The sequence below is a fragment of the Astyanax mexicanus genome, chromosome 1 (assembly GCF_023375975.1).
Source record: "Astyanax mexicanus isolate ESR-SI-001 chromosome 1, AstMex3_surface, whole genome shotgun sequence".
Lineage (NCBI taxonomy): Eukaryota > Metazoa > Chordata > Actinopteri > Characiformes > Acestrorhamphidae > Astyanax > Astyanax mexicanus.
In genome coordinates, this window is record NC_064408.1 from 33,295,825 (window position 1) to 33,323,473 (window position 27,649).

General features: G+C 36.3%; 2 protein-coding genes and 1 non-coding gene across 3 annotated transcripts; 1 reads left to right on the plus strand and 2 right to left on the minus strand.

The window, feature by feature from the left end:
- The first annotated feature begins 3,937 nt into the window (after positions 1-3,937).
- Positions 3,938-8,194, plus strand: h3f3c (H3 histone, family 3C). The gene is made up of 4 exons (XM_022666950.2): positions 3,938-4,096; positions 4,999-5,140; positions 6,105-6,258; positions 6,590-8,194. Exons 2-4 carry the CDS (start codon positions 5,013-5,015, stop codon positions 6,716-6,718), a joined length of 411 nt encoding a protein of 136 aa, XP_022522671.1. The 5' UTR covers positions 3,938-4,096; positions 4,999-5,012; the 3' UTR covers positions 6,719-8,194.
- A 4,475-nt stretch (positions 8,195-12,669) lies between these two features.
- Positions 12,670-14,715, minus strand: LOC107197939 (uncharacterized). Its single transcript, XR_007438539.1, has 2 exons — positions 14,654-14,715; positions 12,670-13,222 (listed from the first exon to the last, which is right to left on the minus strand). It is a non-coding gene; the product is annotated as an uncharacterized LOC107197939 (transcript).
- A 5,890-nt stretch (positions 14,716-20,605) lies between these two features.
- Positions 20,606-26,671, minus strand: LOC107197937 (cysteine-rich motor neuron 1 protein-like). The gene is made up of 3 exons (XM_015608762.3): positions 26,122-26,671; positions 25,038-25,061; positions 20,606-21,020 (listed from the first exon to the last, which is right to left on the minus strand). Exons 1-3 carry the CDS (start codon positions 26,411-26,413, stop codon positions 20,923-20,925), a joined length of 414 nt encoding a protein of 137 aa, XP_015464248.1. The 5' UTR covers positions 26,414-26,671; the 3' UTR covers positions 20,606-20,922.
- Positions 26,672-27,649: the final 978 nt, after the last annotated feature.

Sequence of the window (27,649 nt, forward strand, 5' to 3'; positions counted from 1 at the left end):
TACTATAAAGCTTTTCAGCTGTGTAACAAAATTGAAAAAGGTTTCCTAACAAAGGACTGAGAATTGCTGATAATAGTGCTAAATACAAAATAAGCCTCTAAATAAAACTAGGCTTTAATGCACACATTTAAATTAACTGTATAATAGACACATTTGTTTTGCTTGTGAACTGATTTTAAATGTGTTTTTCTTTGGAAAACAACTTTGCAAGTGATCCCAAATTTTTTGACCAAAATAGCTTGATTGATGGACTGGGGATTTTTTTTTTGTAAACTATTATTTTTATTTCAACACCCCAAATAATATAAAAAATAAGGCAGGAATGTACCTTAAATGACCTGCTTTTCTTTTTTTTCAGGCTTTGAATTACTATCTTAAAGTGTCTCAATATCTCAACCTTATATTTACATAAAAAATGTCTAAATAATTGCTAACATTAATATAATTTTTGCTTTCCATAATCATCATTTTGACTTAACTGTGACATAAGTAAAAGGAAAAAAAATCTAAAATACTGCTGCAAGAAACATGGACATACTTAATGTCTGTTGCAGGCAAAACTGTAGTCAGCCATCAGAAACTGTAGAATTTAGTAGCAGAATAATGGCGGGAGAGAATGTATGTTCATTACATTACGGTTGTTTCTATCCAGACTCAGGTTCTTTCTTTCATCGGAAGTGTTGATGTTATCGGGACACCAAACCACCACAGTGCTGGCACTCAATGAAAGGTCTCCGGGTTAAAGCTTTTCTTCTTTGATTATCCAGACAGGAGTTTTAAACGCCCCAAGGTCACGCCCTCTCAGAATCAATCAATACTGCATGACCTACACCTACTAATACTGCAGTCTGTGCAGGGCTGCAGTTAACCGTAGCACACAAAACAAATGCACATGAAGCGAGCATCCCATTTTAGTAAGCATCTATTTGGCTAATGATCACTTAACCCAATTAAAACAGACAGAGAAGCTGCACTGTAGAATCACTGCGATGGCTGTGTTCAGGGTGCTTCAGGTGCAGCTATTAAATTTAGGGATTGAACGGTAAATAGGCAATTGTATTGTTCACAGCTGACTTGCTCTCATTTTTGGATTTCAGAGACCAGGTGTGTGTGTGTGTGTGTGTGTGTGTGTGTGTTACACACAGGGGAGTCCTCAACTGTCTTCCCCAGTAACACACTGTTCCTAACAGGCTGTCATTTGTGTCAATTAAAGAGGCCTCTACGCCCTCTGCTGTGTGAAAATAGAATTTCACTAGCTTTTGAATGTCTGCAGAATCACATTTAGAGATGTAAATATCCAGAGTGAGATTTGGTTTTAATTGTAATTGTAATTGTAAAAGAAACACTCATCTCACTCTGCAGGCTTGTTTAGAACAGTGCCAAAACCTCTTTTATTGACTTTGCGTGCATCTCACCGATTGTATTATAAAATTTGTGGATTGTGTGTTTTTTTTTTTAGTTCAGAGTGAATTTAATGTAAAGAACTATAAAAAAAATCTAACTGTTTTAATAGTTTTATTTAAACTAAAGGGCAGTAAAATATAATTGCAAATAATTGTCTGCAGCTTTATGATTAGCTCTTGGCAAAATCTTCTGGATATGATTTATAAAATAACAGAAAACAACAAATATTATTGCTATATTCCCAACAGTCTGAGCATTTTTTTTTTACAATATACAAAAATAATAGATTACTATAAGTGAGCACTTTATTTTTAACAGTAAAAAAATACCTTCACCTCCACTGGATATATTATTCAGCATAGAAAGTTGATATTAAATTATTAATATTTTTTGAGAGGGCATAAAATGAAGAATCTATCAATCAAACATTGAATTAATCAGTCATTTTATTTTATATTAATATCAATAGTGCACAGTTCTTACATAATTACTGGGAAAAATCTATTCATTCTGGAATCTGTTCATATTTAACATAAACATACAAAATTATATATGTATGTATGTATGTCTAGAACCAAGCAAGTAGGTGTTTCTTGTAACAAGTAAACAAGTAAGATAAATTGTTTTATCTAAAACAAGCAAAATAATCCACCAAAATAAATCTCTAATTGTTTCTAAATAAAATTTGTGTGAAAATAGATTCAATGTTAACATTCTTACACAAAGATTTGAGATGTTTTGGTACATTTTGCAGTCCACAGTCACACAGCTGTATTCTGTCTTTTCCAGAGGCTCTTTAGCCCGATTTTAGGCACTTACTGAATACAGACTAGCTAAGAGCTATTTTCGCACTCTCTCTCTCTCTCTCTCTTTCTCTCTCGGCCCACTGAGACCAGACTAAAAGCCTACTGGACTCAAGAGACAAATACAGTAAATAGTCCATTAGGCCTGACAGTTACAAACTGTTCCTTTAATAAACATTTCAAACATGATTAAATGGTCTGAGGAACACATATATAGTGATGAACAATGTGTAATGATTTACATCAGCTGGGATACTTTTCAAGGGAAATGCATCTGTCTTTGTTTCCTTAAATGTCTACTTAAATGTCTGCAAGAGCCAAGGGGCGAGAGAGAGAGAGAGAGAGAGAGAGAGAGAGAGAGAGAGAGAGAGAGAGAGAGAGAGAGAGAGAGCAAGAGAGGGAGTTTTAGAATATTTTAGAATGTATTTTCCCAGTTCAGTGGCAAAAACAGCCTGAATGCCTATTAATATATATTGATTTTGCAATAACAATAAACCTTATTATGTTTACATATATCCATCTGCTCAGCTTACATCAGTTTAATCACAGCCACTAAAGCTGCAGTTGCTGGAGTCACTCCAGATTGCTTTGAAGCCAAATATATAAGGCAGGCAATCAGAACAGAGGTCATTTACATATTTCAAAGTATAAAGAGATTAAAATTAATTATATCTGGTTTGGGGACATTTTTTAAACTGTTAAACTGTCACTCAGAAAATAATCTCTTTAGCACTAACATGTCAATCCAATCTATAATGATGTACAATAAAACAATTTTATTTGGAAAAAAACATTACATATTTTTTGTACATTATTGTATACTTTGAGTCAAGTCAAGAGGCTTTTGTCATTTCAAATTATGAGAAAAATTCCAGAATGGAACACCAATTTAGAACATGCAGAATCACAGGCATCAATAAATACACTCTCATATTATCCACCCCAAAGCAGTTCAAAGCAGTCTCAAAAATGTTTCTTCCAGCCGGCCCCTTTAAGAAAAAAATACAAATTTAAGTATTTAACACAAACACATTTATACAAACTTAATCATCTTTGTTATATATATCATATATACTGTGATTGTCATTTAAGTTATGTGTATTGTGAAAAAAGTATTTTTTTTTTCTACTAATATATATATATAGCATGTATTACGTATTTTATTATTATATTTTTACCATATTGTTTTAGATGGACTGGAAGTTTTTAAGTATTTCACAACCAGTTGTTAGTTTTATAAAAAATAGTGAAAACTCGATTTTAAATTAAAAGAAATTTTAGCTTGTAATTTGACGAGCTCATAAACTGTTTATAAGACATAATTAGAAATACAGATATTACAGTTAAATAAGATGTTTTTTATATATATGTAGTAAATAGCAGATTAAACTAATGCTTCTAATTTTGAGCTCTTATTAGAGATTAGAGTTAGACAGTTAAAGACTTTGCCGCGGATACTTTATTTCAGGCTGCGGTGGTAACTTAGCTAAATAACGATAATAAATGTTTAAACAGTATAAATGAATGAAGGAAGTGGTTAAACCGGTTCAGTCTGGTCTCAAACATAAACAGGAAAGAGAACCGATCATACTCTATAATCAGATTAATCGGTTATCGGATGAGGTTTCGGTTTTAATTTGTTTTTAAATCGGGATTATTGAAGCTGTGTGTGTGTTACGGTTAGTAGGAGGGCAGTGGGTCTGTCTGGAGGAGGTTTTATCTGTTTACAGTTAATTCAGGTGCATTGTGGGAGAGGACTGGTGATTGACGCGGCGGCCATTTTGCCGCTGGCCGCTCGGCTCCCATTGTGTGTGAGAGATAGTAAACAGAGCGAGTGGAGGAAAAGCTGCACACGGTTTACCGCCTCAAATTCAACGCACTCGCCGCAGGTAAGCGCCCCGCCGGCCCGCAGTTCTTCGCCTAAAGCACTTTTCCGCCGCTTTGTGGAAGTTTTAGTGGGATCGGACGCTGTTTTGGGTGAGAAATGAGCGAGTAAAGCGCCGGGTCGTCGTCGTGTTGAACATGAGCTTTGAGAGCAGAGCGCGGCTCGGCTGCTTCTCTGAGGAGGAGGAGGCGGAAAAATACCCACTTTCTTCCTCCTCTGATCAGCGGCTTTACCTCGGTTTTACAGCTCGGATTCGCGGCGGGAACCTCGGCTACCAGGCTCGTTCTCCTCCCCAGAGTGTGAGCTCTCTGGTGGGGAGTGTTTTGAGGCGCTGCGCGCCGCGGTTTTTGTGTTTTGTGTGAAAGTTGAGGTGCTCTCCACTGGCTCCCCACTACAGTTGCTCTTCAAATTGCGGCCATAATCTTGCGGTTTAGGGCGGGGACAACGATTTTCGGCTCCGCCCCCGCAAAGGTTGCGTGAGTTCACCATTGGCTAAGGTCTTGAACTCCTAACTCGTCATTGGTGGGGGTACGCGGTGACGTAATGCGCTCCGCTGTGGTTGGCTGAAAGGAGGCTTTGGCCAGCGCTGATTGGCTTTGTTTCATTTATTGGGTCTTTTTTTTTTTTTTTTACATAAAGCCTGAAATAGCATGTGGGACAGAGTGTCACCTCGGGTAATCTGCACAATGTTAAAAATAATGTGTGCTTTTATTATTATTGCATGTTTAAATGCAGTATAAATAATTTATTTATAATTAATTCAGATTAAAATCACTAATTTTGCAATCTTAATGTAATTAGGTCAAATTTAATATACGTATGTTGAAGACTAGTTTGTTCTCTGATAGACTCCTTGGATTTTTAAGGATTTTATTTGGGTTCATATCCTGTATTTTCTGGCTGCAGGTGACTGAGTAACAATGGCCCGTACCAAGCAGACCGCCCGTAAATCGACAGGAGGTAAAGCTCCCCGTAAGCAGCTGGCCACTAAAGCTGCCCGCAAGAGTGCGCCCTCTACCGGAGGAGTTAAGAAACCTCACCGCTACAGGTAAACTCTCTCTCTCTCTCTCTCTCTCTCTCACTTACACACACACACACACACCCCAAACAGATGATCTGAGCTGCTTATGGCACAGAGCTTTACTAGCGCACTTGTACTTTTACACCACTATTGCATAAGTTTTGTTTACAATAGAAGACAGAAAGCATTTTGCACATATTTTTTATTTCACTACAAGCTGATCATTTCTGCTTTATTATGATGGCACTAACAAAAATGATCTACATAATGTTACCTAAAGTCAACAAATAAAAAAATAAAACTTGTTTTAGTAAGCTTACAACAAAAATGTAAGAATATAGTAAGATTATAAACGGACAAATAGACCTTATTTTGACCCACTTGTATCTAACATGTATTGGATGTAAATTATGCATTGTAACTTTATTGTAAAGTATAATAAATAACTATATAAAAAGTAAGATATGGAATTGTGTACTAAAAAATATGGTTTGTTGCCTGAGGACAACATCAGGGTTAAACAAAATGTATACTAAACATTATATTACATTTGGCAGATGCCTTTGTCCAAAGCAATTTATAATAATGATGTACATTAAGTAATAGAAGACATAGAAGTTCAAGGTTTAAAAAAAAAAACAATTAAGACTGGGCCTAAAGGACTCTAATGGGGAATAGTGGGATAGAGGAGGAAAGATGGGGAAGAAGAAAATGAGGTTAGAAGTAGTTAGTTTGTTAGAGGTGTTAAGAGAACACACATGCAGTATAAGTATAGAGTTTAATAATAGTATGTCACATATGTATTTGTGTACTATTAGTATTAAAATCATTTGCATGAGCCTTTATATGGAACTGTTGAATATAGAGAAATATAAACTATTTTTTAAAAGAGTCATTTATTTTTATTTTATTTTCCAAATCTTTGAGTATTTGTTATACAATTTATACACAGGCAGATTGTATATTATTCACCCTTTATTTTTGTCCATAGGCCCGGTACTGTAGCTCTGCGTGAGATCCGTCGATACCAGAAGTCCACTGAGCTGCTGATCCGTAAGCTGCCATTCCAGCGTCTGGTCAGAGAAATCGCTCAGGACTTCAAAACAGACCTGCGTTTCCAGAGCGCCGCTATTGGAGCTTTGCAGGTGGGTTTGCTCTTCAGATATTGTAATTGCATTTAAACAATACAAGAATACAATGTTTTGAGGGTTTCAGGTTATTGTAATAAGCGTTTACTGTTCTAAAGGCTGCTTTTGTCACTTTTAATGTCATTTCACTCAAGAAGTGATTATTGTTGTAATGAGGATTTATAAAGGTTTGTTATAAGTAGTTTAAGGTCAGTTGTCATCTCACAAATGTTTCTCAACAAGGACGTGTTATCAAATGTTGTTATTATTATTATTATTATTATTATAATAATCTGATGAAACATTCTAAAATTTCTCCCTTTCTACCTTTGTGTTTGTGTGTGTGCAGGAGGCCAGCGAGGCGTACTTGGTGGGTCTTTTTGAGGACACCAACCTGTGTGCCATCCACGCCAAGCGTGTCACCATCATGCCCAAAGACATCCAGCTGGCCCGTCGCATCCGTGGGGAGCGTGCTTAGGCTCTCCTCTTCCCGCTCCTTTCCCTCTTTTTCGCATTCTCTCTCTCTCTTTCTCTCTGTCTCTCCCCCTCTCCACTCGTCTCCTCCCTCTTTCTTGGTAGAGTTTAGAGTATCAGCGACGGGGAGGCCAATGTGTTTCAGTCTACTAGTGCTGTCTCACTGACGCGTAGGGTACCTGTATGTGCATGTAACAGATGCTGCTGATCACCTGCCCACTCGCACTCGCAAACATTTATATATACATATACATACATGCATATACATTCTGGCGCACGCACGCTGAGTACATGTATACACATAGTTGGAGCATAAACGAGGTCCACCCTTGCCAAGCTTGGGGTCTTACACAGACGTTTACGCACACACACACATGCACACACAAACACACACACATACACACACACAGGAAGAACAGAGGTGTGGTTTCTGGGGTTAGTCTGCTTAAGGGGAGCGGCAACTTCCACAGCAGGGTGCTACTAAAACTGCCCCAGGCCACCTTTACATAATTTTTACACACCTGTACCTTCATACCTGTACCCATACACTTATTAACACACACCTTAATGTCCTTTATCTTTATAGCCTCGTCTTTACATCTGTACTAAATTACTTGTACCATCATATCTAAACCTACACCTTCGTACCTGTACCTACACACCTTTACACACCTACACACCTGTTTTTGTCCAGCTTAATACACCTCAGCTGTCCTTCAACGTCCCTTATGTCACCACCTGTTGGCAGATTTGTGTTTGGGTGTATGTGGGTGTACATGCAGGTCCATTTAACCATCCTCCCTAACCCAACCCACCTCCACCCCCCTTCCAACTGTGTGCGCGTGTGGGTGATGTGATCAGCAAAGCAGAATCGTATTCAACTGCAAACCAGCATCTATTGGTTAAAAGTTATAATATTGATGATTACTATTATTGTTAATATGGTGTCTTTTTTTTCTATGATGCATACACATGACTTGTTTTACCACTGTTAGAGAAAAAAAAGAGCAAAACTACAGAAAATTTGAATGAATTTATGTTTTTTTTTTCTAAACTTTTTTTTTATCATAGTGATTGCCGATCCTGCTCCTCCTGTTATAACTTCAGGCAGCCACAGGGGGGCGCTCTAAACCAGCCTCTCATTCACTCTTCTTTACACTTTTTCAGACATCTCTTTTTTTTTCTCTCTCTCTCTTTCTCTCCTTCTGTCTCTCTTGCTCCTAATGACCTTTTTCTTTTTTTCCACAGATCGGCATTTGTCACGAATTGTAGCAAAAAAAATGTCACGTTTAGTTTTGGAGTGTTTCACTCTTTGTGTAGACTTTGTGTGTTGCTCCTCTGTATTTCTCGCTCTCTCGTTGTGATACACAGTATAACTTCATGTTTCTGTTTATTTTTCGTATTCAGAAATTTAAATAAGCTGATCTTTGTATTTTCCAAATTTCTCATACTATGGTGGTAATAAATAGATGTTACACAATGTTTTTTGTCACTGAAGTTTTTTGTCTCTTGAATGCAAACATACAAGTGCTAACTTTACTTTATATCTCATCAGACTTTTTTTCTTTTTTTTTTTTAAGAGAAAGATTATAGATTTTTGGATAAATGAAAGAACCAGTCTGTGTCTATTGCATGTTTATTAGTTGCAATTATGGCTATAGTTAGAAACAAAGTTTTATTTGGGCAAACTTATCAGTTTGTTATGTGAGGTACATTTTGGATTCAATAAATGATATGGCTAAAATGGTCAATTTAGTCTTTGGTTGGCTACTGATAATTAATAAAACAAAGTCCTGTTTTCACTACAATTATATTGCAATTTATTTTCATACACAAGGCGCATAAGGCATGTTATGTGACACTAGATAGAAACAGGAGTGTCGCCATGTTTTCCTTCTAATTCAGCTGGCCTGTAAAGTAAAGTAAACAAACCTATAATTCTTCTAAATCATACAAACGCTGGATGTTAATCTACACAGATTTCTTTCCAGAAAACTGTTTATTTGGGTTAGTAAAGCTCTTTTGTTAATTTACAGTAAGGTTAGATTTCCAGATTTCACTAAAGCTGGAGCATTAGCATTAGTTTGGTAACATACATTTATGCTGGGAAGTGAAATGTAAACCAACATTTATTACTGGAGTTTTTATGAATTACCCCCGTTGGTGACCAGGATTCCAGTGTACAAGTAAGAGTGTGTGCAGGGATCAGTTTTAATAGGTAAATGTAGTGCGCTGGTCACAGACATGACAAGAAGCAAAAATTAATTTCAGGAAGGTACCCCCGGACCTATATATATGTAGAGAGAGAGAGACACAGACACATTTACTAACTTTACTCACTGAATCCAGTCCAGGAGGGCACAAAAAAACATCACTTAAAACTTACTGTCTGACTCACAGACTCTTTGCAGAGAACAGGCCAATCAGAAGCCTCTCTGTTTGGCATGCGCTTCATGAATTTGCACACGAGGGGAGGAGTGCCTATTTCTTGTTCCAGATTCTGAGTTTTTTTATCTGACTTGCGGTCATCAGGGAGCACTTATTGATACGCGGTAGACTCCCGCAATTTCCGGGAGACTTAAGACGTCTTCGGTAAGGAACAGTAACTCAAAAGGTAAAACTCAAAACATGAGGAAGTGACACTTAAAAGGGAAGCAGACTCAAAAGGGGAAAGTCCCACAAAAACGCAAGGAAGAAACATAAAACAGGAAAAAGACTAAATAGAGGAAACAACTATAAACAAACCATAAAAACATAAGGATAAAACTCTTAAGAGGATTTAGATATGCTGTCATGTTAAACAGAATGTAGACAGAGTATGTTATTAGCCATTCCAAGTTACCACTGGATCTGAGGCACTGTGCTGCAAACAATTTCCTGTAGATTTTACAGTAGGTTAGATAACAAAAAGTATTGCTAAGACAACAAAGGGTCGTAAAATCAGGAGCATAGCAGCAAATTCTGGACCCTGTACACTCTCAATGTCAGTGCATGCCAGTAAACAAGAAACGTGAGTTAAAAAAAAAATCAGGATTTTCATGGCCCCCTCTCCCTATTCTGGCCCTGGGTAGTCAGGTCCACTTTTCCCCCCATTACCACGCCCATCTGTAAAATTATCTAGTAATTCACTGTAAAGAAAGATTATATAGTATATGACTTTCAGTGTTGGGCACGTTACTTTGAAAAAGTAATTAGTTATAGTTACTCGTTACTTCTCCAAAAAAGTAACTGAGTTACTAACGGAGTTACTCCACTATAAAAGTAATTAGTTACCAGTAAAAGTAACTATCCCGTTACTTTTTATTATTCGCCCGTCAAAAAAAGGAAATCAATTATGCATTTACTATTATTATTAGAAAAATAACAGAAAATAACAAACGAAAATAAACCCAAAATGTTGACAAAAATATAATCTAACGAATTTCAAAAAAATAAAACGAAATTCTCCACACAACCAAAGAAAATTACTAAAACTTGTAATACTGAAAAAAGCGGAAAAACGCGTCTGGGGATGAAATTTAACAAACCAAGCCACACTCAAAAGAAATATGTATATATAAAACAAAATAATGGACAAAAACAACAATTTAATGCCCGTTAAAATGGTATTAATATAACAGCTTCACCAAAAGAGAATAGAGCTTAGATCGTGCCCAAAAAATCCGACCCAGCCGGAGCCCGTGCACATTCTGCCCAAGCCCGAACCATAAACTGTCATTATGAGCCTGACCCGATCCGCCCCATAAACTGTCTGTTTTCGGGCTGATTGAATGAGCGAAATATAATCAGAATTATGTTAATTAACACTGTAACATAGAAGCATAGAACTATTATTTAATTTAAATGATTTTTAAGAACAGTAACACACAATGCTGCAAGTCAAACGCGGAGGCGTTCACGTGCGCCCAGAGCTACGTGATTACAGTTTTCATTTTTATTATAGTTTAATTTTATTTTGTTTTTATTTTTTCTGTTCATTTTAGGGTGGGCTTGCTAGCGCGAGCGCTTTACACAAGAACTAACGGACCACGAGTGCCGCGCGCTCGGCACAACAACTCCCGCTGTACAACTCCGCTGTACAACTGCGCTTATAAATAAATTAAACACAAAAATGAGGGTATTCTATCAGTAATTTCAGTTCGTTTTAGTTAGTTTTATAAACACAAAATACAGTTCGAGATAGTTATGTTTTTCCTTTTAATTACCGTTTTTATTAGATTCAGTTAACACAAATGTTTTTTCACTTTCAATTTTCGCTATTTCGTTCGCTTTAGTGAACAATAATAATTGGTTACTTAGCAACATTGTGATTATCACACCAGAGCTTTATATAAAATAAAAATAGGAGCCTGATTTCGGGTCGGTCCTCAGGTCAGGTGGGATTCGGGCAGAGAATCTAAGCTCTAAAATAGAAAGCAGCAGCACCACAAAAACCGGAGCAGCTAAAAAGAGCTTAACGTCCTTAATTCGGAACTTGGGTTGTCCACGGCAATCACTGAATTGATTAGAGCACGCAAATCGTCACAATTGTGCCTCACTTCACCACGCCAAACCACAGGCACAGCGGCCAGAACCTCAAGTTCACCGGACAGAGGAGGGGTTAACCAGGGCAAAGCGAAATAAAAAAAAAGTTCATAGAGCTGCTAAAGTAACGTGCAGTAAGGGGGTGTCGGAAATGGTAAGGGCGTTATAGTTACAGTCATAGTAATTAGTTAGATTACTCGTTACTGAAAAAAAGTGTTTTAACGCCGTTACTCCCAACACTGATGACTTTAAATTGTAGATAGTTTAATTTAAATTTAAATAATTTAGCATTACACTCTTAAGAACTTCACTGTTAATAAACAGTAAAATACTGGCAGCAGAGATGCTGCAGAGTTACAGCATTGCCGTTCTTAGCCAGCAAAAAGTCATGCTTTGCAGTAAAGAAAATGGCAACTTGCACTTATTGCCTACAACACTGGCCATGCAGTCAACCATATATATAAGATGTGACTGACACCCTAGGAAAAGTAGCAGCAGTAGGCAAGAGTAATAACAAACTAAGATTTTCAAACTAATTGTTCAATTTAGGTAATATTGTCTAAATATATGAACTTTATCCAAATAAAATTAGAGCAAATTGTTGCTTTAATGCTTTAAATAGATACTACAGTCTATCTTTGGGTAAACTTAAGCATGTGGTTGATTTTTTGTGTTGCCTGGTTTTTAATCTCACAACAAAGCTGTGAGACTTCTTGGGAAACTTCTTCAAACTTTCCAAGAATTCACTGTCTTGTCTAAACATCCTTTTTTCCCCAAATGTTACAGTTAAATAAACAGGTGGCAGCTGATTCTTTAATAGGGTATCCCAAGATGAGTTCTGCAGTTTAACAATGGAACATAATTAAACAGTTATTTATTGTATGACCTTACCGTAAAAATACAACAGTTACAGTGTGTGCATTTGTGACATCATTAGATACATTTATTTATTTCTGTTTTTACTGTTCGTAGCTCAAGTTGTTGTTAATGTACTTAAAGAACCAATATGGATGATTTTTTTTGAAGAAAGGTTTCTGGTCTAACCCCACTTACACCTATTTGCAAAGACAAATATGACAAATGTCAAATGACCCATTTCAGTGTTTAAAATATTAAAAAATATTTGTAATATGTTTACTAATGTCTAATTAAATGTGTTTATATTACATATGTTAATGTACAGTGTGTTTATATTACACACATACTGTTCCTGTCAGTTTAACCTAATAGTGACAGAGGTTTCAAAGGGTCAAAATAAATTTAATTTAAAAGATTATTTAAAACATATAACTATGTTCTGTAACGGGTAAAATTTTGGATTGTTTAACATGGTTAATAATTGTAGCTGTTGCCCACAGTTTAGCATGGCAGTTCAACAATTATTGCCTGCTGTAACCAAGAGTTACATGGTAAACATAAAGAAAACATGAATTAACATTGACAGTTTTATTGTTAAGTGTCAGAATACATTGGGAAAATTAAAAAGAAAGAATACATGAATATCACCGCACACTTGTAAAAAAGAGGTGGCAAGTCTTTACAAGTAAAAGTTGAGGGTTAATAAAAAATATTCAACTTAAAGCACCATTTCAAAGATTAAAACACTTGCTTTGCAAATTAATACATTATTCTTTACATTGCATGAAAAATTCTAAAAAGTATTTTTTACAGTGACAAAATGGTCCATTGCCTGTTTTGGATATTATATTCTATGATAGGAAAAAATCAAAGAACCCTTTAAAAATAGTTATATAGATCACCACTATTTATCATCAAACAAAATTGTATTATTGTTATGAATGAAATTACGCTATTTAATTGCTACACAGGACTGTAAGAGTACATGAAAATACATAATAACAGAAAAACAGTCCAAAATCTTTGGCTTTAAAGCTGGTTTGATGTGAATGGGATCACCTGCGTCTTTATCTTCTTCCACTGTACAGCTCGTACAGGTTCTTGGATTTCAGCCACTCAATAAACTCTTCAAAAAAATACAAATATTCACAATGAATGACAAAATGTACATAAACATTTACTGACAGAAATAAATCTTACTAAGATTAAAACAACGCGCCATCGCATTGCTCTCCTCACTGTCGTTTAAATTCAACTGATCAAAAATAAATATAAAATCTTTCAGCAGTGTACCTTTTCATTTTCGTAAATCACTCCACGTATTTTGACACTTCTTAGGTAGAAATGTACATTACCAGTCAAAAGTTTGGACACACCTCTTCTCATTCAACTTGTTTTCTTTCTTTTCATGATTTTTACTGTAAATTTAATCCTAAAACCAATAAAAAGTTACACATGTGAAATTCATCTTTAAACAAAAAGTGTTAAACAAATCAGACTATGTTTATACTTTTGATTCTTCTAAGTAGCCACATTTAGCTTTGGTGACAGACCTGCACACTCTTGTGTATTTTCCTTAATGCTGTGAAGCTCCAGCAGCTCATCCCAAATCACTTGGCACCTCAGTTGGGTTTAGATTAGGGGATTGTCGAGAGCAAACAATTTTTGTTTACTGCGTAATTCCACATGTGTCCTTTAACTCTTTTTGTGTGTTTAATATTAATCTACAATACAGAAAATTAATAAAATAAAGAAATAAAGAAAGACATTAAATGAGAAGGTGTGTCCAAACTTTTGATTTCTGTAATAGTAAATTGCCTGGACTCAGAGATGAAGGCTGTATCCTGTGTTGCTGATTGCATTTGATTAATGTAAAATACTTCACTGACTTTTACTTTTTTTTTTACTTGTTTCTAAATTCTGAGGTTATCAGCAAACATTACAATACACATTTCACAGAATTAAATTTAGACCAAATTGAAACAGAGAGTGAAATTTTAAGCTTAATTAACAGTTGAATTTTACAGTAATGCATGCATATAATAAAATATAACAAAGCAAGATAAGGTGTCACATTTGTGTACATGAAAAATAAGTGACCCGAAATAAAAATTAATATTAGGCACACTTGTTGGTGGTTTTCTTCTAAACATTTTGAGTTTTTTTACATTTTCATGTTCACAGCATTGTGATAAAGCTGCAGAAGTACTATTTAGCACCATTTATAAACATAGCAAAGCTCAGCTAATGAGAGCTGTCATCTGTCTTAATCAGAAGCCCCACAGTAGAGCAACAAGGGTTCTCTCGACTGTAACTGACCACTGACCAGGTTTCATTCTTGTCAGCAGAAACTGATGTGATCAGCTGTTTAAAGACTGACTAACTGATTAAACAGGTGGAATCAGGTGTCGAAAGTCGTTTAGAATAAAAACCTGCAGTCACTCCTGCCCCTTACTGATAATGTGACACCCCTGGGCTTTAGAATGCAACCAATCAACAGTGTAAAACTGGATACATCTCTTCTGTGCTTTCACTAATTAGAAACCTGATAACTCACCTTGCTGCACTCTTTGATTTTTACTCGTGGTGGTTGTAGGAACTTGTGTGGTGATTTCTGTATAAGACAAAACCAAATTATTTTAAAGCAGCCCGTAAAAAAGAGCTAGAGGTCGACTTACACAAACAGAGATAGAAGGAAGAGGTATAAATTCATAACCTGTGCATTACCTGATTCAACTGAATGTGGAATCCAGATGATGATGAAATTGGTGTGAAGAACAAATTTATAGAAGAAGAGCCAGGCATTGTTTAGAGAGAAAACAAAGAGAAAACATTAGAAAAAAACTCTGTTGTCATTTATTTTAATCCAGTGTTATTGTAACACACAGAAACTAAAATCTAACTAAAAACTAAAACTGAAGTAAAATGATTAAATGTGTAAAAAAATAAAAGTAATAATGTATATATTAGTAATCAAGTCAAAGGATTTGACTTGATCACTAATACATTCAAATCCAGTCAAAATCTTTTTAAAGCTTTTAAAATTAATCTATAATGTAAAAAATTAGTAAAGAAATAAAGGGAAACGTTGAATGAGTAGGTGTGTCCAAATGTTTGAAAGGTACAGTATGTATTACAGGTGTCAATCAATTAAAAATATAATCAGATTAATCACAACAATATTCTCTGATTAATTGTGATTAATCTTACAATACTTGAATGGATTTTTACACTTAAATTAAAAATAAATGTAGGATTGGCAAAACTGAATAACATGTATATTAATAGTGTCTGTTGCTTAAGAAAAGGGTAATTATTTTATTAAAGAATATTTAAAATGCTAGTACTGTATTTTTGAGAGAGAGACAGATATAGTTGTAGTTTTAAATGCAGTTGTTGATTCTAAGAACTGGGACTTTGGAATTTGATCCCCTGGCATAGTACTGTTTATCTTTGTGTTCTAAAATTACAAAAATGACACTTAACAGCAAAAACATTATGTTGCAAATTTTACTCTTAATTACACTTATTTAACTATTCCTCTTTACATTTTAAACCGTTATATCCTTCTTTTCTATAAAGTCAATTTAGTGTATATGTATACACATTACTTTCCTTTTTAGTTATAGTACTATCTCTACATATATCTTATATACTTTTTATTTGAAATCTTTACTTTATTTTTTATATTTTTACTAGTTGTTTTGTTACTATCTGTAACTATATGCTTTACAATTAAACTTAGATCTACATTAAAGATTTGAGGAATAAATATAAAATCAAACGAATGATTCATTTGACGAATGTAAAAATCTAAGTGAACTGATGGGGAAGAAAACTTGACATGCTGTTGAATTAAGTGTGGCACGTGCACTTTCAAGATGCAGCCACTAAGGGGCGCCACATTATAACCAGCGTCTGCTGCTTCACCCTTAATCCACAGCATGATTTCAGACATAAAAGTTTAGTACTGTATATAGCACAGTCACTTCAGCTTCATCTGCAGCTGCTCCAGTGCAAGACATTTAATTGGTCAGTTCCATTATACAAGATAAGAAGCCTATAGCTGTTGTTTTGTACAACCGCAATCTGCCACCTAATATGGTAGCTCACTGGCAGGAGATAGTGTTATCCACTGCGCCAAGCACCTTGTTATACGCAATTTTTTTATCTTAAAGTGTACATTTGTAGACATATATTATTTTTAATATTTTGCACTCAGTATTTGTCGATTTTGTAAAATAAAAGTGATGTAATTTTGGAGATCCTTCCTTCCCATCAGCACCACTGTACAGAAACTGAAGTTAGTACATCTGCTGTCTGTTTGTTTTTTATGAATTTAGTCTGTATTAATATCTTAACATATTATGGGAACCTAAAACAAGTATTCTCAATATATAAAGCTTAGTAAAATTGTAAAAAAGTAGCCTAAGAGTAATTTGCTGGGGGGAAAATGCTTCCAAAATGCTAGAGCATTTCAGTAAGATATAGGGTGAATTAAGGGTAATTAGGACATAAGATCAAATGAGACCATCAGGCTATGCAAAGTTCAGGCTATTTCGTAAACCACAGCTTTACCCTAACACTGGATTTGGCAGTACTAACAGGAGCCTTGTGGATGTTGACTCAGATAACATGTGCATCTGGGACCTGTGTGTGTAGCCCAACTGAAACTGCAAAGTTTAGTCCATGGGTTTTATGTTGGTCCCACAAATAATTGTCAGTGATGGGACCCATCAGGGTCAGTAATGAGACCAGGAGATGACAAATATGGACTTATAAAGGGGCACCAAACCCCATGATTTTTGCTGACCCTCCCCTCAGCTCAAATTTGAAAAAGGCTAAAAAATGGGAGGGGTAGTTTGGGAGGGGCCCTGAGTGATGTATGGGTTTAGGGACAGGGCAGGAGGGAGAGCTAATTGGCTGAGCTGCAGCCTCTAATAGAGGTGAGATGCAGATGATTGTACATCAGGAGCGGAGCGGTATTATTGATTGACTAATCTGCATATTGTGAGCGTTCACATACGCACATAAGTACACGAAAACATCATCCTCGCCTATAGCACAGTTGAAACTGTGAGGGCGCTGCAGAGGCGGAAATTACCACAATAAAGGGTTTTGTAAAGCTTAAAAAAAGTTTATAATCATTTTAAACAGGACTGTTATGTTTCACAACTTCAAAGTAACACATTTCAGTTTATAATGAAAAATATATGGTTTAGGGTTTTAGTGGCTCTTTAAATATCTGTGATAAAGGATGGCTGTAATGATCTGGTCCATTAGAGGAGCCCAACTTGGTTTCACCCTTATAATCCAAATCACAGCAATGGTGGCTTTTGGCTTTTGGCATGACACATTATTATATACTAATGCCAGGTTCACACTACACGATTTTGGGCCAGTTTTTCAGTCGCCGACAGTTTTTCTTTGATCGCCGACAAAAAATTGGAGGGAAATCGGGGATCACTTTGTGCTCGCGCTTTCGCGTAGTGTGAGCTACTGAAAGACCCTCGCCAAGCCTTCGCTGAATAATCGCCGACGAGTCGCAGACGCTCAACAAATATTCAACATGTTTAATATCTGGCTCAGTCAGCGACTAGAAGTCAGGAGCAGCAGCTACATACAGCCACTGAGATCACAGAAAGAGAGAACCACGAGTCCAAAACACACCAGAGCTGTTTATGGAGAGTTTGACCACCTTACCATTCCCCCTGTTATATACTGAAATGACTCTAGAGGGAGAACGTGAGTAAGTCCTCTATGAATAGGGGTGAATGAAGCTAAAAGCTAAAAACTTTAAATAAAAATAATTATAAACTACTTGTTCTTAGTATTTGTTAAATTTTACAAAGTAGAATAATGTATGTTACTAAAAAAAACTAAGAAAGGGTGCCTATATATTTCAATTTATCTAAAGAAAACAGGTTTTACGCTGTAAAGCACTAGCATTAGTGCTACTAGCCTATGCTGAGCTGATTGATTGGCGAGCTGATCCTGGAGATACAGGTAAAAAAGGCATATAACTGGAGTTCAAAATGAAAAAAAGTAAATGTCTGCGGTACAAAAACATTTGATACAGTCCTGTGTTCAGGACATAAATACAAATTTCAGTACAAAACTGATTAGACATTTATAAACTCTGATTTTGCTCAGTTGCTTCATATGAACCCGTTCATGTTGGACTCATTGCAAGTGCGTATTCCCCTCTATAGATATTCTCTGGCATGGCATCGCTAGTTTTTGTGTTCATTTAGTTCAGGTGTGTTCTCGTGACGAAACGTGTTTCTGGAGAGCAGCCAGGTGAGTCGGCGATTCCCCACAGTGAGAAATCGTGTAATCTGTGACCCCGTGTTGCTGATCAGTCATGTAGTGTGAAAGTCTCAACAACTGAAGGACTCAGGATTAAAGCACAACCAGTCGTGTAGTGTGAAAGTCTCAACAACTGAAGGACTCAGGATTAAAGCACAACCAGTCGTGTAGTGTGAACAGCACAATGACTGACGGCTTAAAAAGTCGCGTAGTGTGAACCTGGCATAAGCTTAAGGGTTTAATTTGTGCAGCACTTTATTTTTAAATGTGCCCTATAAATAAATGGACTAATTGAAATTGACAACAATAATAAACATGACTCAACAAATAGACCAAAAGATATGAACCAAAACAATTTAAGATCTCATTAAATACATTTTTACACTGATCACTAAACACCATACAGACCTTTACACACTCCTAGACGGAATCGTCCACTCAGCACACACACTAGCCCCTCATCACACCTGCCAGAGTCATCAAACGGACCACCGCAGATCTCATCCTTCTGTTTGGCGCACTCGTGACAACAGCGGCAGGGCTCCAACAGTTTCCCCCCGGGACACTGAAGAGATTCCTGGCATTTGGCCATGTAACAGGGTAAACACGAGAGCGCCCAGCTGTCCTCTGCCACCAGCACCACCAGCAGCAGCACCTGAGAGACCAGGGTGAGCTTCAGGTGTTTCATGATTAAGTCCAACAGCAGCCTGGATGCTCACACTAAATCTGAGAAATGACTTAAAGACACACAACGTGTTCTGATCCTCCTTTTAAAAGTGTTCCTAAAACTCCACCCATCATGCTTATCACAGGTGCTGAGTCCATTTGGAATCTGAAAGATTTCTATGGTTTGTCCCGACTCGTCCTGACATGTCCACTAACAGAATAGACTCTTAACTGAAGGATAAACAGTGAAGAAGACTAAAGCAAGCTCATCTTTACAATTTGAGGTCATTTCTGTGGGTTTTATGTATGTGTTGTTTTTACATGACCAAGGCTCAACTTCTTTATATCCTTTAGAGCTATAACCCTTTAAACTTTCTGTTACTCTGCCGCGAAGACTGGCTTATGCAAATGACCTCCGTTCTGATTGGCTGCCCTGTATTGTGCCTCATTCTAAGAACAGTCTGGGTTAAATCACTTCTAATAACATCAGCGTTAATGGATGGAGTTAAACTGTCTGTTACTGTGTCTTAAAGACTGGTATACAGTATGTACATTTCCTTTTTTTCCCAGATTGGCGGCTTCATATTGTGCCTCATTCAAAATAATATTTAGAGATAAACTGATCTATGTTGAAAAGGTAAATATACAGTATGTGTTACAAATTAGCATACAATGTTAGCCCAGATTTTATATCTAATTAAACCCATTTAATTAGAAGGTACAGAAATTATTTTTTTTTGTAATTGGATCTTTCAAACAAACAACCAAGCACAATTAAAACATTCAAACAACAAATAAAAATATAAACTATATTGAATATTATTTAAAAACTAACCTTTTAGATGTGAATGCATCAGTAACCTTTCCCAATAAACTAAAAACTGCAGAAATTGATATATGATATATATGGCATATAATTAATAGCTATTCAAGTTATTCTAAAGCAGCAATGTCTGTTTTTATAGAAACAAAGTTCAGCTTTATTTAAAAACTTGTTTATGTTTCTGGTTTGAGGTGTGATAATTTCTTTTTATTTATCATGTATAGTGCTTTTTGTGTTACAGTCTTACTTTTAATGTTTTTTTTTCATATGTATTGTGTTCTATTATACAGCCTTGTTCTACTGTTGTTAAGTGTTAAATATAGCCTAGTGGTTCTGGGGCAACAATGTTTTGGTCTCCTTAAATTCCTGGCTGTGATGGGAAGAATGATCATAAAACTTGACTTGACTTGAAATCAGGTGATGGAATGTAATGGATGGTTGAACCAAGGCACATTTAATTTAATGGATGTTATCGAATTGGTGTAACATTGGAGACTTGTAGGCATTTCTGAGATGTCTCTCAGGCTCCCATTTCTTATTTATATGACCTCCACCTTAACATGTCTCCTAAACTAGGATGGTGATGGTCAGCAACCACACCTCCTTTGTACTGCTAAGTAAAGTGTGGCTCTCTTGCTCTGATACATCAGCTAACCAGTGTTAGAAATTCGGACTTCGTGTATCAGTAGGCAGATTCAGGAGTCAGGAGGATGAATGTTCAGATTGCGACTTTATTCTCGAACAGACAGAAAATCATACAGGTACAGCTTGGTCAACAGTGTCGACAGAGCCATAGACAATTATACAAATGTACAATAATAGGACAGGTGTTGGAAAAGTTACACTAAATACATTTAGTGAGAGACTACATGAATACTAATCCTGATAGAATGAATCAAATTGTCTACACAATAGAGAAACTGATAAAAAAAAACAAGTAAATCATTGTTAACTGACAACCCTAGAAAAAAAACATTAGTATTGTTGCTTTAATGTATAAAGTTGTTTATAAGGCTGTTTCTCTGCATTCAGTTTCCTCTTGGGGTAGGTTGTTTGGTGAGAGCAGAGCGCACACCACGTTTTCCTCCCCTGCGCTCCAGCCTGGCCTTCAGCCACGCCATAAACTCTACAAGAGACACAAACATTCATTCTTTACACTCTACACGAGACAATGCTGTACAATAAGGGTATTCTGACATTTATAGAAGTATTTTCTGTGCCAATCCTGTTAAAATCCAAAACTTAATTTCTATGCCAGTTTGCAAATTTTCCAGTTTCATCCATAATAAAGGCATTTAATACTGAAAATCAGAACCAAGGTTCATGTGTTTGTTACAGTCTAATGAGCAACCTTAAGCATCCCACTGTACTCTACATTAATTGGTTTGTTGAAGGGTGTGCATCTGACATCAGTGTGTTATCAATTTGTCTTAGTGGATTTTCTAAATGTCATGCTGAATCTGATTCCATTTGAGTGCAAGTGCAAGACAACCCTTGGATTACTTTTTATTTCTGTGTATAAATTAGGGTTTTTCTACAGGTACAGTAGATATAGGAATCACCAGCATAATATAATGTGCACACGAAGGGAAGTCAGATTTTGGGCACAAAACAGTTCTTTTATTCTTCTATTGTTTAGTGATTGATGATAGCCTGGCCCTACTTCTAAATAATTGGTACAAAGATCTGAACAGTTTAGAAAATCTTATTACACAGCAAATCATGTTTGAGTTGATCCAGTAGAAAGCAACTATTTTTGTATTGCTGCCAAAAATACAACTGAAATGAAAACACTGAAAAAAAGATGCTGTGACCTTTGTGCTTTCTTTTTTGTGTGAAAATATTATAACAAAATTAAAAACAAAATTAAATCACTTCATTTTTTTATTTAAGTTTTTACTTGAGCATGGGTCATATATGACTAAAGTAAAATTTTTTGTCATTTCATTTTCATTATCATACGGGTATTTTACAGCTAAATGGAAAATGCAAAAAGCTTGTGAAAAAAAAATTGTAAAATAAAAAATGAAAGCTTCACTCTGGCTTTGCCGTTTCTTGTCAAATGCAATGGTACCATTTTTATTTATTTGTCCTTGCAATAGGCTGCATGTCATTTTAATTTTATTTTTGCCACATATGACCCATGCTCAAGTGATTTTTATTTATTTATATAGAATTTATTTTCATTTTTAATTTTGTCATAATATAATATATTTTCACACATTTGGAAAAAGAAAGCGCAATGCACTGCCAAGATAGCAATGAACGTCTGACTTTTGACTTCTGCCTGTACACCTCATTTTGATTCCACCACATCCAATTGCGTAGACATATTTGTAAGCTCTGTTGCTATTTAAATGACTGCTGGCATTGTGTGAGATAGCAATGAGCACCATGACACACCTTGAGTAGGGGTGTAAATCACAAGAATCATTACGATACGATTATTTTAGTCAACGATACGATAATGTACGATACATCAAATTATGTCACGATACGATACGATACGATTCGACTTGCTGAGGGCTCCTGCATTGTGTAACTCTTAACTCAAACATGTGCTCGGCAAACAGCAGCGGAGAGTAACGGAGAATAGGCGGAGAATAACACAGAGCGGACCAATGCAATGTTTAAACCTCTTACTGCAGATCCAATTTTATGCTCATTTTCATGTGATTTGCACTACTATGATATAACAATGAATATCTTAAGCACAATGACCATTCAGGACTTAAATTGAAGTAGACAAAACAATAATTCACTTCAAGACTTTAATTTTCATTATTCAGGTTCCATTTGAGAACATCAAATGCAGAAGAAAATGTAAAAAAAAAAAAAAAAAAAAAAAGCACCTGTTATATTTGGAGTTTACAATGTGTGTATGGATGTTGGTAAGGAATAGACAATCATTCTCTACATTTCCTGATTCAGTAGTTGTAATTTATATCACAAAGCAAAGTTACACTGCATTATATTAGGTGTCCACCAGGCGTCTCCAAAGTGTTCAAAATCTCTCCAGAAGAAGCCTTCTGGAGAAAGGCTGTGACCGAATTAGATTGAACACCCACGTGATCCAGCGCTCACGCCATTGGTTCAAAAGACGATCACTCAAGAAAAGAAGTTGTTTGTGGACCAATAAAAACCACAGAATCTTGAAGAAGACACCCTTAGCTTTGGATTCACGTACAACTTTAAAGGGGACATGAAACACTTCAAGTATTTAGTTTAATTCACAAGATGTATTTTCACTCTAACAAATTTTATAAGTTTAACAGTTGTCAGTGAAGCGGAATTAAAATAATAATCTAAATGTCATTTTTTTAAGTAAGGGCAGCGCCATCTTGTCCCAGCGCTGAAAGTGACGTCACGAGGTTGGTTCTCGCACGCCTCACTACTAGAATCTATGAGAATACCGTAATTTAGCGCCTCAATAAATAATAAAATCCAAACCAAAACTCAATGCAGAGCGGGGGGGCACTTTTGTATTGTCCCTGTGTGTAGTAATACTGGGAGTAGTGAAATTTAATAAGGTGAGGAATGAGAAATATTTACTTTCACTTTCATACCTTCAGCGGGGGCTCGCAGCGCTGAAGCGTGAGAATCCTCCGGTTAGCTGCAACGCTAGGGGTTAGTGGCGAGCACTTTCTAGACCAGGACTATGTGAAGGAGAGGGGTTTGAGTCAGGAGCATTAGCGCCGGATAAATAAGCTGCAGTCCGAGGCTTTTTTCCTCCGTTTTTTATTTTTCCTCTGATCAGCTGGAATGTTCTGCACGGCTCCACGTAGAGAGAGAGAATAAACACTCCCCAAACCCCTCGCTCTCAGAAAAGCATCTAAAAAGTTCTGCTCAGGTTTATATAGGAAAGATCTCTGAGTAAATGCTCCATGTTAGCCTAGTTCAGCTTCATCTTTATCCATAATCTCCACAAACAATAAGCTCTTTTCCTCTAGCTATATGCCTGGGATCTTAATCCAACCAACCTCGTGACGTCACCAGCGCTGCACGGGCAACATGGCGGCGCCCTAGCTCAAACGTAACAAACATAAATATATTATAATTTAGTGTGTAAACATTTTATATAAAAAAAATCCCCCCCCAAATAAATGCCATTATATTTAATACCTTAGAAAACTTGTACAAACTGAAATGTTTCATGTCCCCTTTAAGTAAAAACATTACATGTGTGGTCGCTAGGACCTTGAGAATATGACGTTGCGGCTGCGCTGAAACTAAAGCAAGCAAGGAGAAGTGAGCAGGAGAATAAAGGACTTTTTGGATATTTTATCTGCGGTTCAGTGCTGTATTGTGGATGCTGTGATAGTAAGTGAATTTTCTATAATATAATCTGATGTTATTTTATATACTAATAATATTTTATAAGGCTATTTTGTTGGGGAGGCGTGTTCCCCATGTAAACAATGTAAAAAAAAACAGGCTGTTTTCAGTTGGAGATTTCTGGCGACTGGTTTCATGTAGATGGTTGTAAATTTGCATGCAGGTAGTTGAAGTAGTACTAATGAATATGAGTTGGTTAGTTGGTCGCTCTGTTTAGAATAGTTGACGCTTTGAAGCATTCTACTTTACATAGTCAGAACGGGCCCGCCGGCGACCCGCAAGACGGCGCTTCTGCAGTAACCGGTTAAACGCACGTGAAAAACACATGCATCGATGTTTTTACGTCAAATCGATGCATCGTATCGTTCATAGTTGTATCGATGTATAGGGCCTTGTGTCCTTTTTAATTCCTTACAGATAGCTACTGTACATTTGCACCTACTATAAGATTCCACCAGCAATCCGAGGATGAAGCGTAGCATACACACAAAAATCACACTTATGGGTTATATGGAAACAGACAGCATCTTATGTTTTACTTGTTTTCAATACTAAGCCATTAAACACTTGAGCATGCTTGCAGAAGCTACATTTGAACATGCTACCTGCCATTTCTGTTACATCAGCCAACAGACACCCATGCTAAGATGTGTGATCACCATGACTGATGGGGTCATCATCACATCCAACCAAAACACAGGGAGGCCATTTATGTTGTTTTGGACTTCAGTATATAAACACTTAAGCAAGCTTATGACTAGTAAATACCATTTTGTTACATTCAGAGATGCTAAACAATTTCACATACCTTCATCATCTATCAGTTTCATATCTGATTTTGTAGTCCAGACGATGACGGCGTTGGCGTAATAGAGCCCATTTGTTCAACAAGAGCCATTGGGGTTAGATTGAGAGCAAGAACACAAAGCAGAAACAAGTTATTTAGGATACACTTTTCCATTGGTAAATACAGTGTCTATAAAGGTTACAAAGATGTTATCCATTTTTGTTCTGTTGTTTTTGATTTTTGGTTTGAGGTTAGCTAGCTAGACTAGCTATATTTACGTAAATGTTTCAGCTGATTAATCACAAACATAACGGCTTTAGTGTTCAGAGTTATACAAGCTAGCTAACTATATTTTTTATATTCAGTAGATCACGACCAGTTAAGCTGTCCAGTCTGTCTGGATCTGCTAAAGGATCCAGTCACCACTAAGGGCTTCAGATTAGATCAGATTTTTGCGGGATTTAGTTTTTCAGAGAGGATTACTGCCAACTGGCAGAAATAAGTTTTTGTGTGCTTTTTACTATGTTAAAATCAAGTTGCTCAGTGGAAGCAATGCCCATTACTCTGGTGGGACTAGAATATAAAACAAAATGTCTGGTTTGGTGTTCAAGCTGTACCACGTCTGATATAAAACCAACCAACAAGTGAAAATCATATTCTGTATTTTTGGAAAAAGTTAGAGGAGCAGTATATTTTATTTAGAAGCAACTTGCTGTTCATATTAACCAGCGAGTAAATATTATGTTCTTGAACAGACAAGGACAAGAATCTGAACCACTTTGAGAACTGAACCAAGAGTCAAATACAGATGACTAGACAGTTCAGTGTCAGAAAATCTCCAAAATCTACAGGTCTTGTGTGGATTTTGTAGTATGCAGTGTTCAGTACCTACATATTACTGCTCAGTTCAGTACTGTATTGCTCATCTATATATAGTATATATATAGTATTTATATGTGCTAAATATACAAGAAAAAAGTGTTGTTTTTCTTTTTCTTTTTGACATATGTATATCATGCTTTTTCTTTAGTTATGAGTGAATTGGATAGTCAGCTGAACCTTATTAAAAATAGTAATAGAAACAGAATATGCTGCATATACACACCTTCACACACTCCTATGCTGTTGAGCTGGTAGGAGGTTTCCACCACACATTTTAGCCCCTGGTCGCATCGGCCCTCTAAATTGTAGACTCCACCACATGTTTCGCCTTTCTGTTTCGCACACATGAGGCAGCACCCACAGGTACCCCGCACTTTTCTCCCTACACACTCAACCTCTGGGCATTGGCTAGGATCACAAGGAAGGCATGACAGCGCCCAGCAGTTCTCCACCAATAACAGTTGCAGCAGCAGCAGCAGAACCGGAGAGATCAGCATGACTTTCCTGTACAACATGGTGGAGAGGTCCTCAGTAAGCTGAAACAGGGATACTGTGTGAGATTTATCCTGTTCCCAATCCTACTCTTACTTCGACTTGCATAGAAATACCTCCCATCACCCATTTCTATTGTCTACAAAGTATACATACAGTATTTCACTGCTGCTGCACGCCTGAAGTGGTGTTACATAAATGCAGCATGTCGGTACTTGTGATGCCTTCAGCCAAATATTTCACAGGTTGTGATTTTGGAATTTAGCTGCACTGTATATTTGACAGTTTTCCAGAACAATGTTCCCAAAGTTTTTAACCTGTATTATGAATGGACTGTAATGTACACTGGGGCAGGATGCAGTACATTATATATACAGTCATATGAAAAAGTTTGGGCACCCCTATTAATCTTAAACATTTTTAGTTCTGAATATTTGGGTGTTTGCAACAGCCATTTCAGTTTGATATATCTAATAACTGATGGACACAGTAATATTTCAGGATTAAAATGAGGTTTATTGTACTAACAGAAAATGTGCAATATGCATTAAACCAAAATTTGACCAGTGCAAAAGTATGGGCACCCTTATCATTTTATTAATTTGAATAATCCTAAATACGTTTTACTGACTTACTGAAGCACAAAATTGGTTTGTTGACCTCATTGAGCTTTGAACTTCATAGCCAGGTGTATCCAATCATGAGAAAAGGTATTTAAGGTGGCCAATTGCAAGTTGTTCTCCTATTTGAATCTCCTCTGAAGAGTGGCATCATGGGCTCATCAAAACAACTCTCAAATGATCTAAAAACAAAGATTGTTCAACATAGTTGTTTAGGGGAACAATTATTAATAACTATTATGTTTTAATGTTGTAATTACATATCTTGCTTTTGCAATTAGGTCAATGTACAAGACACTATGCTGAATAATAAAATGTCTTTTAAAGTTGTTTTGTGTGCACATTTATACATGTAATTTCCTGGGGAGTGGAATGGCCCAGCTATTATTTGGATGGTGGGTCATTCTCAGCCCTGCAGTGACACTGGTGTGCATGGTGGTGGTGAATTAGTGTTTTAGCCGGGGTCTTTTTTTATACCGAATTCTCTAGAAATGTGAGCAAAACTAACTTACTGTAAAATATGAGCACATAATAAACAACTTGTCATCAACACTCAAAACCACCAAATGAAGGGGAGGCAGATCCAGCCAAAAATTAAACTGAAATAAAAAGGCTAAAACATATATATATTTTTTTTGA

Excerpts from the sequence above, each read along its gene's own strand:
- LOC107197937 (XM_015608762.3), bottom strand. The coding sequence starts at position 26,413 with ATGTTGTACAGGAAAGTCATGCTGATCTCTCCGGTTCTGCTGCTGCTG. Across the intron at positions 25,062-26,121 it reads CAGCATAGGAGTGTGTGAAG|ATATGAAACTGATAGATGAT; the intron begins GTGTGTATATGC and ends CTACAAAATCAG. Across the intron at positions 21,021-25,037 it reads GAAACTGATAGATGATGAAG|AGTTTATGGCGTGGCTGAAG; the intron begins GTATGTGAAATT and ends TGTCTCTTGTAG.
- h3f3c (XM_022666950.2), top strand. The coding sequence starts at position 5,013 with ATGGCCCGTACCAAGCAGACCGCCCGTAAATCGACAGGAGGTAAAGCT. Across the intron at positions 5,141-6,104 it reads AAGAAACCTCACCGCTACAG|GCCCGGTACTGTAGCTCTGC; the intron begins GTAAACTCTCTC and ends TTTTGTCCATAG. Across the intron at positions 6,259-6,589 it reads CCGCTATTGGAGCTTTGCAG|GAGGCCAGCGAGGCGTACTT; the intron begins GTGGGTTTGCTC and ends GTGTGTGTGCAG.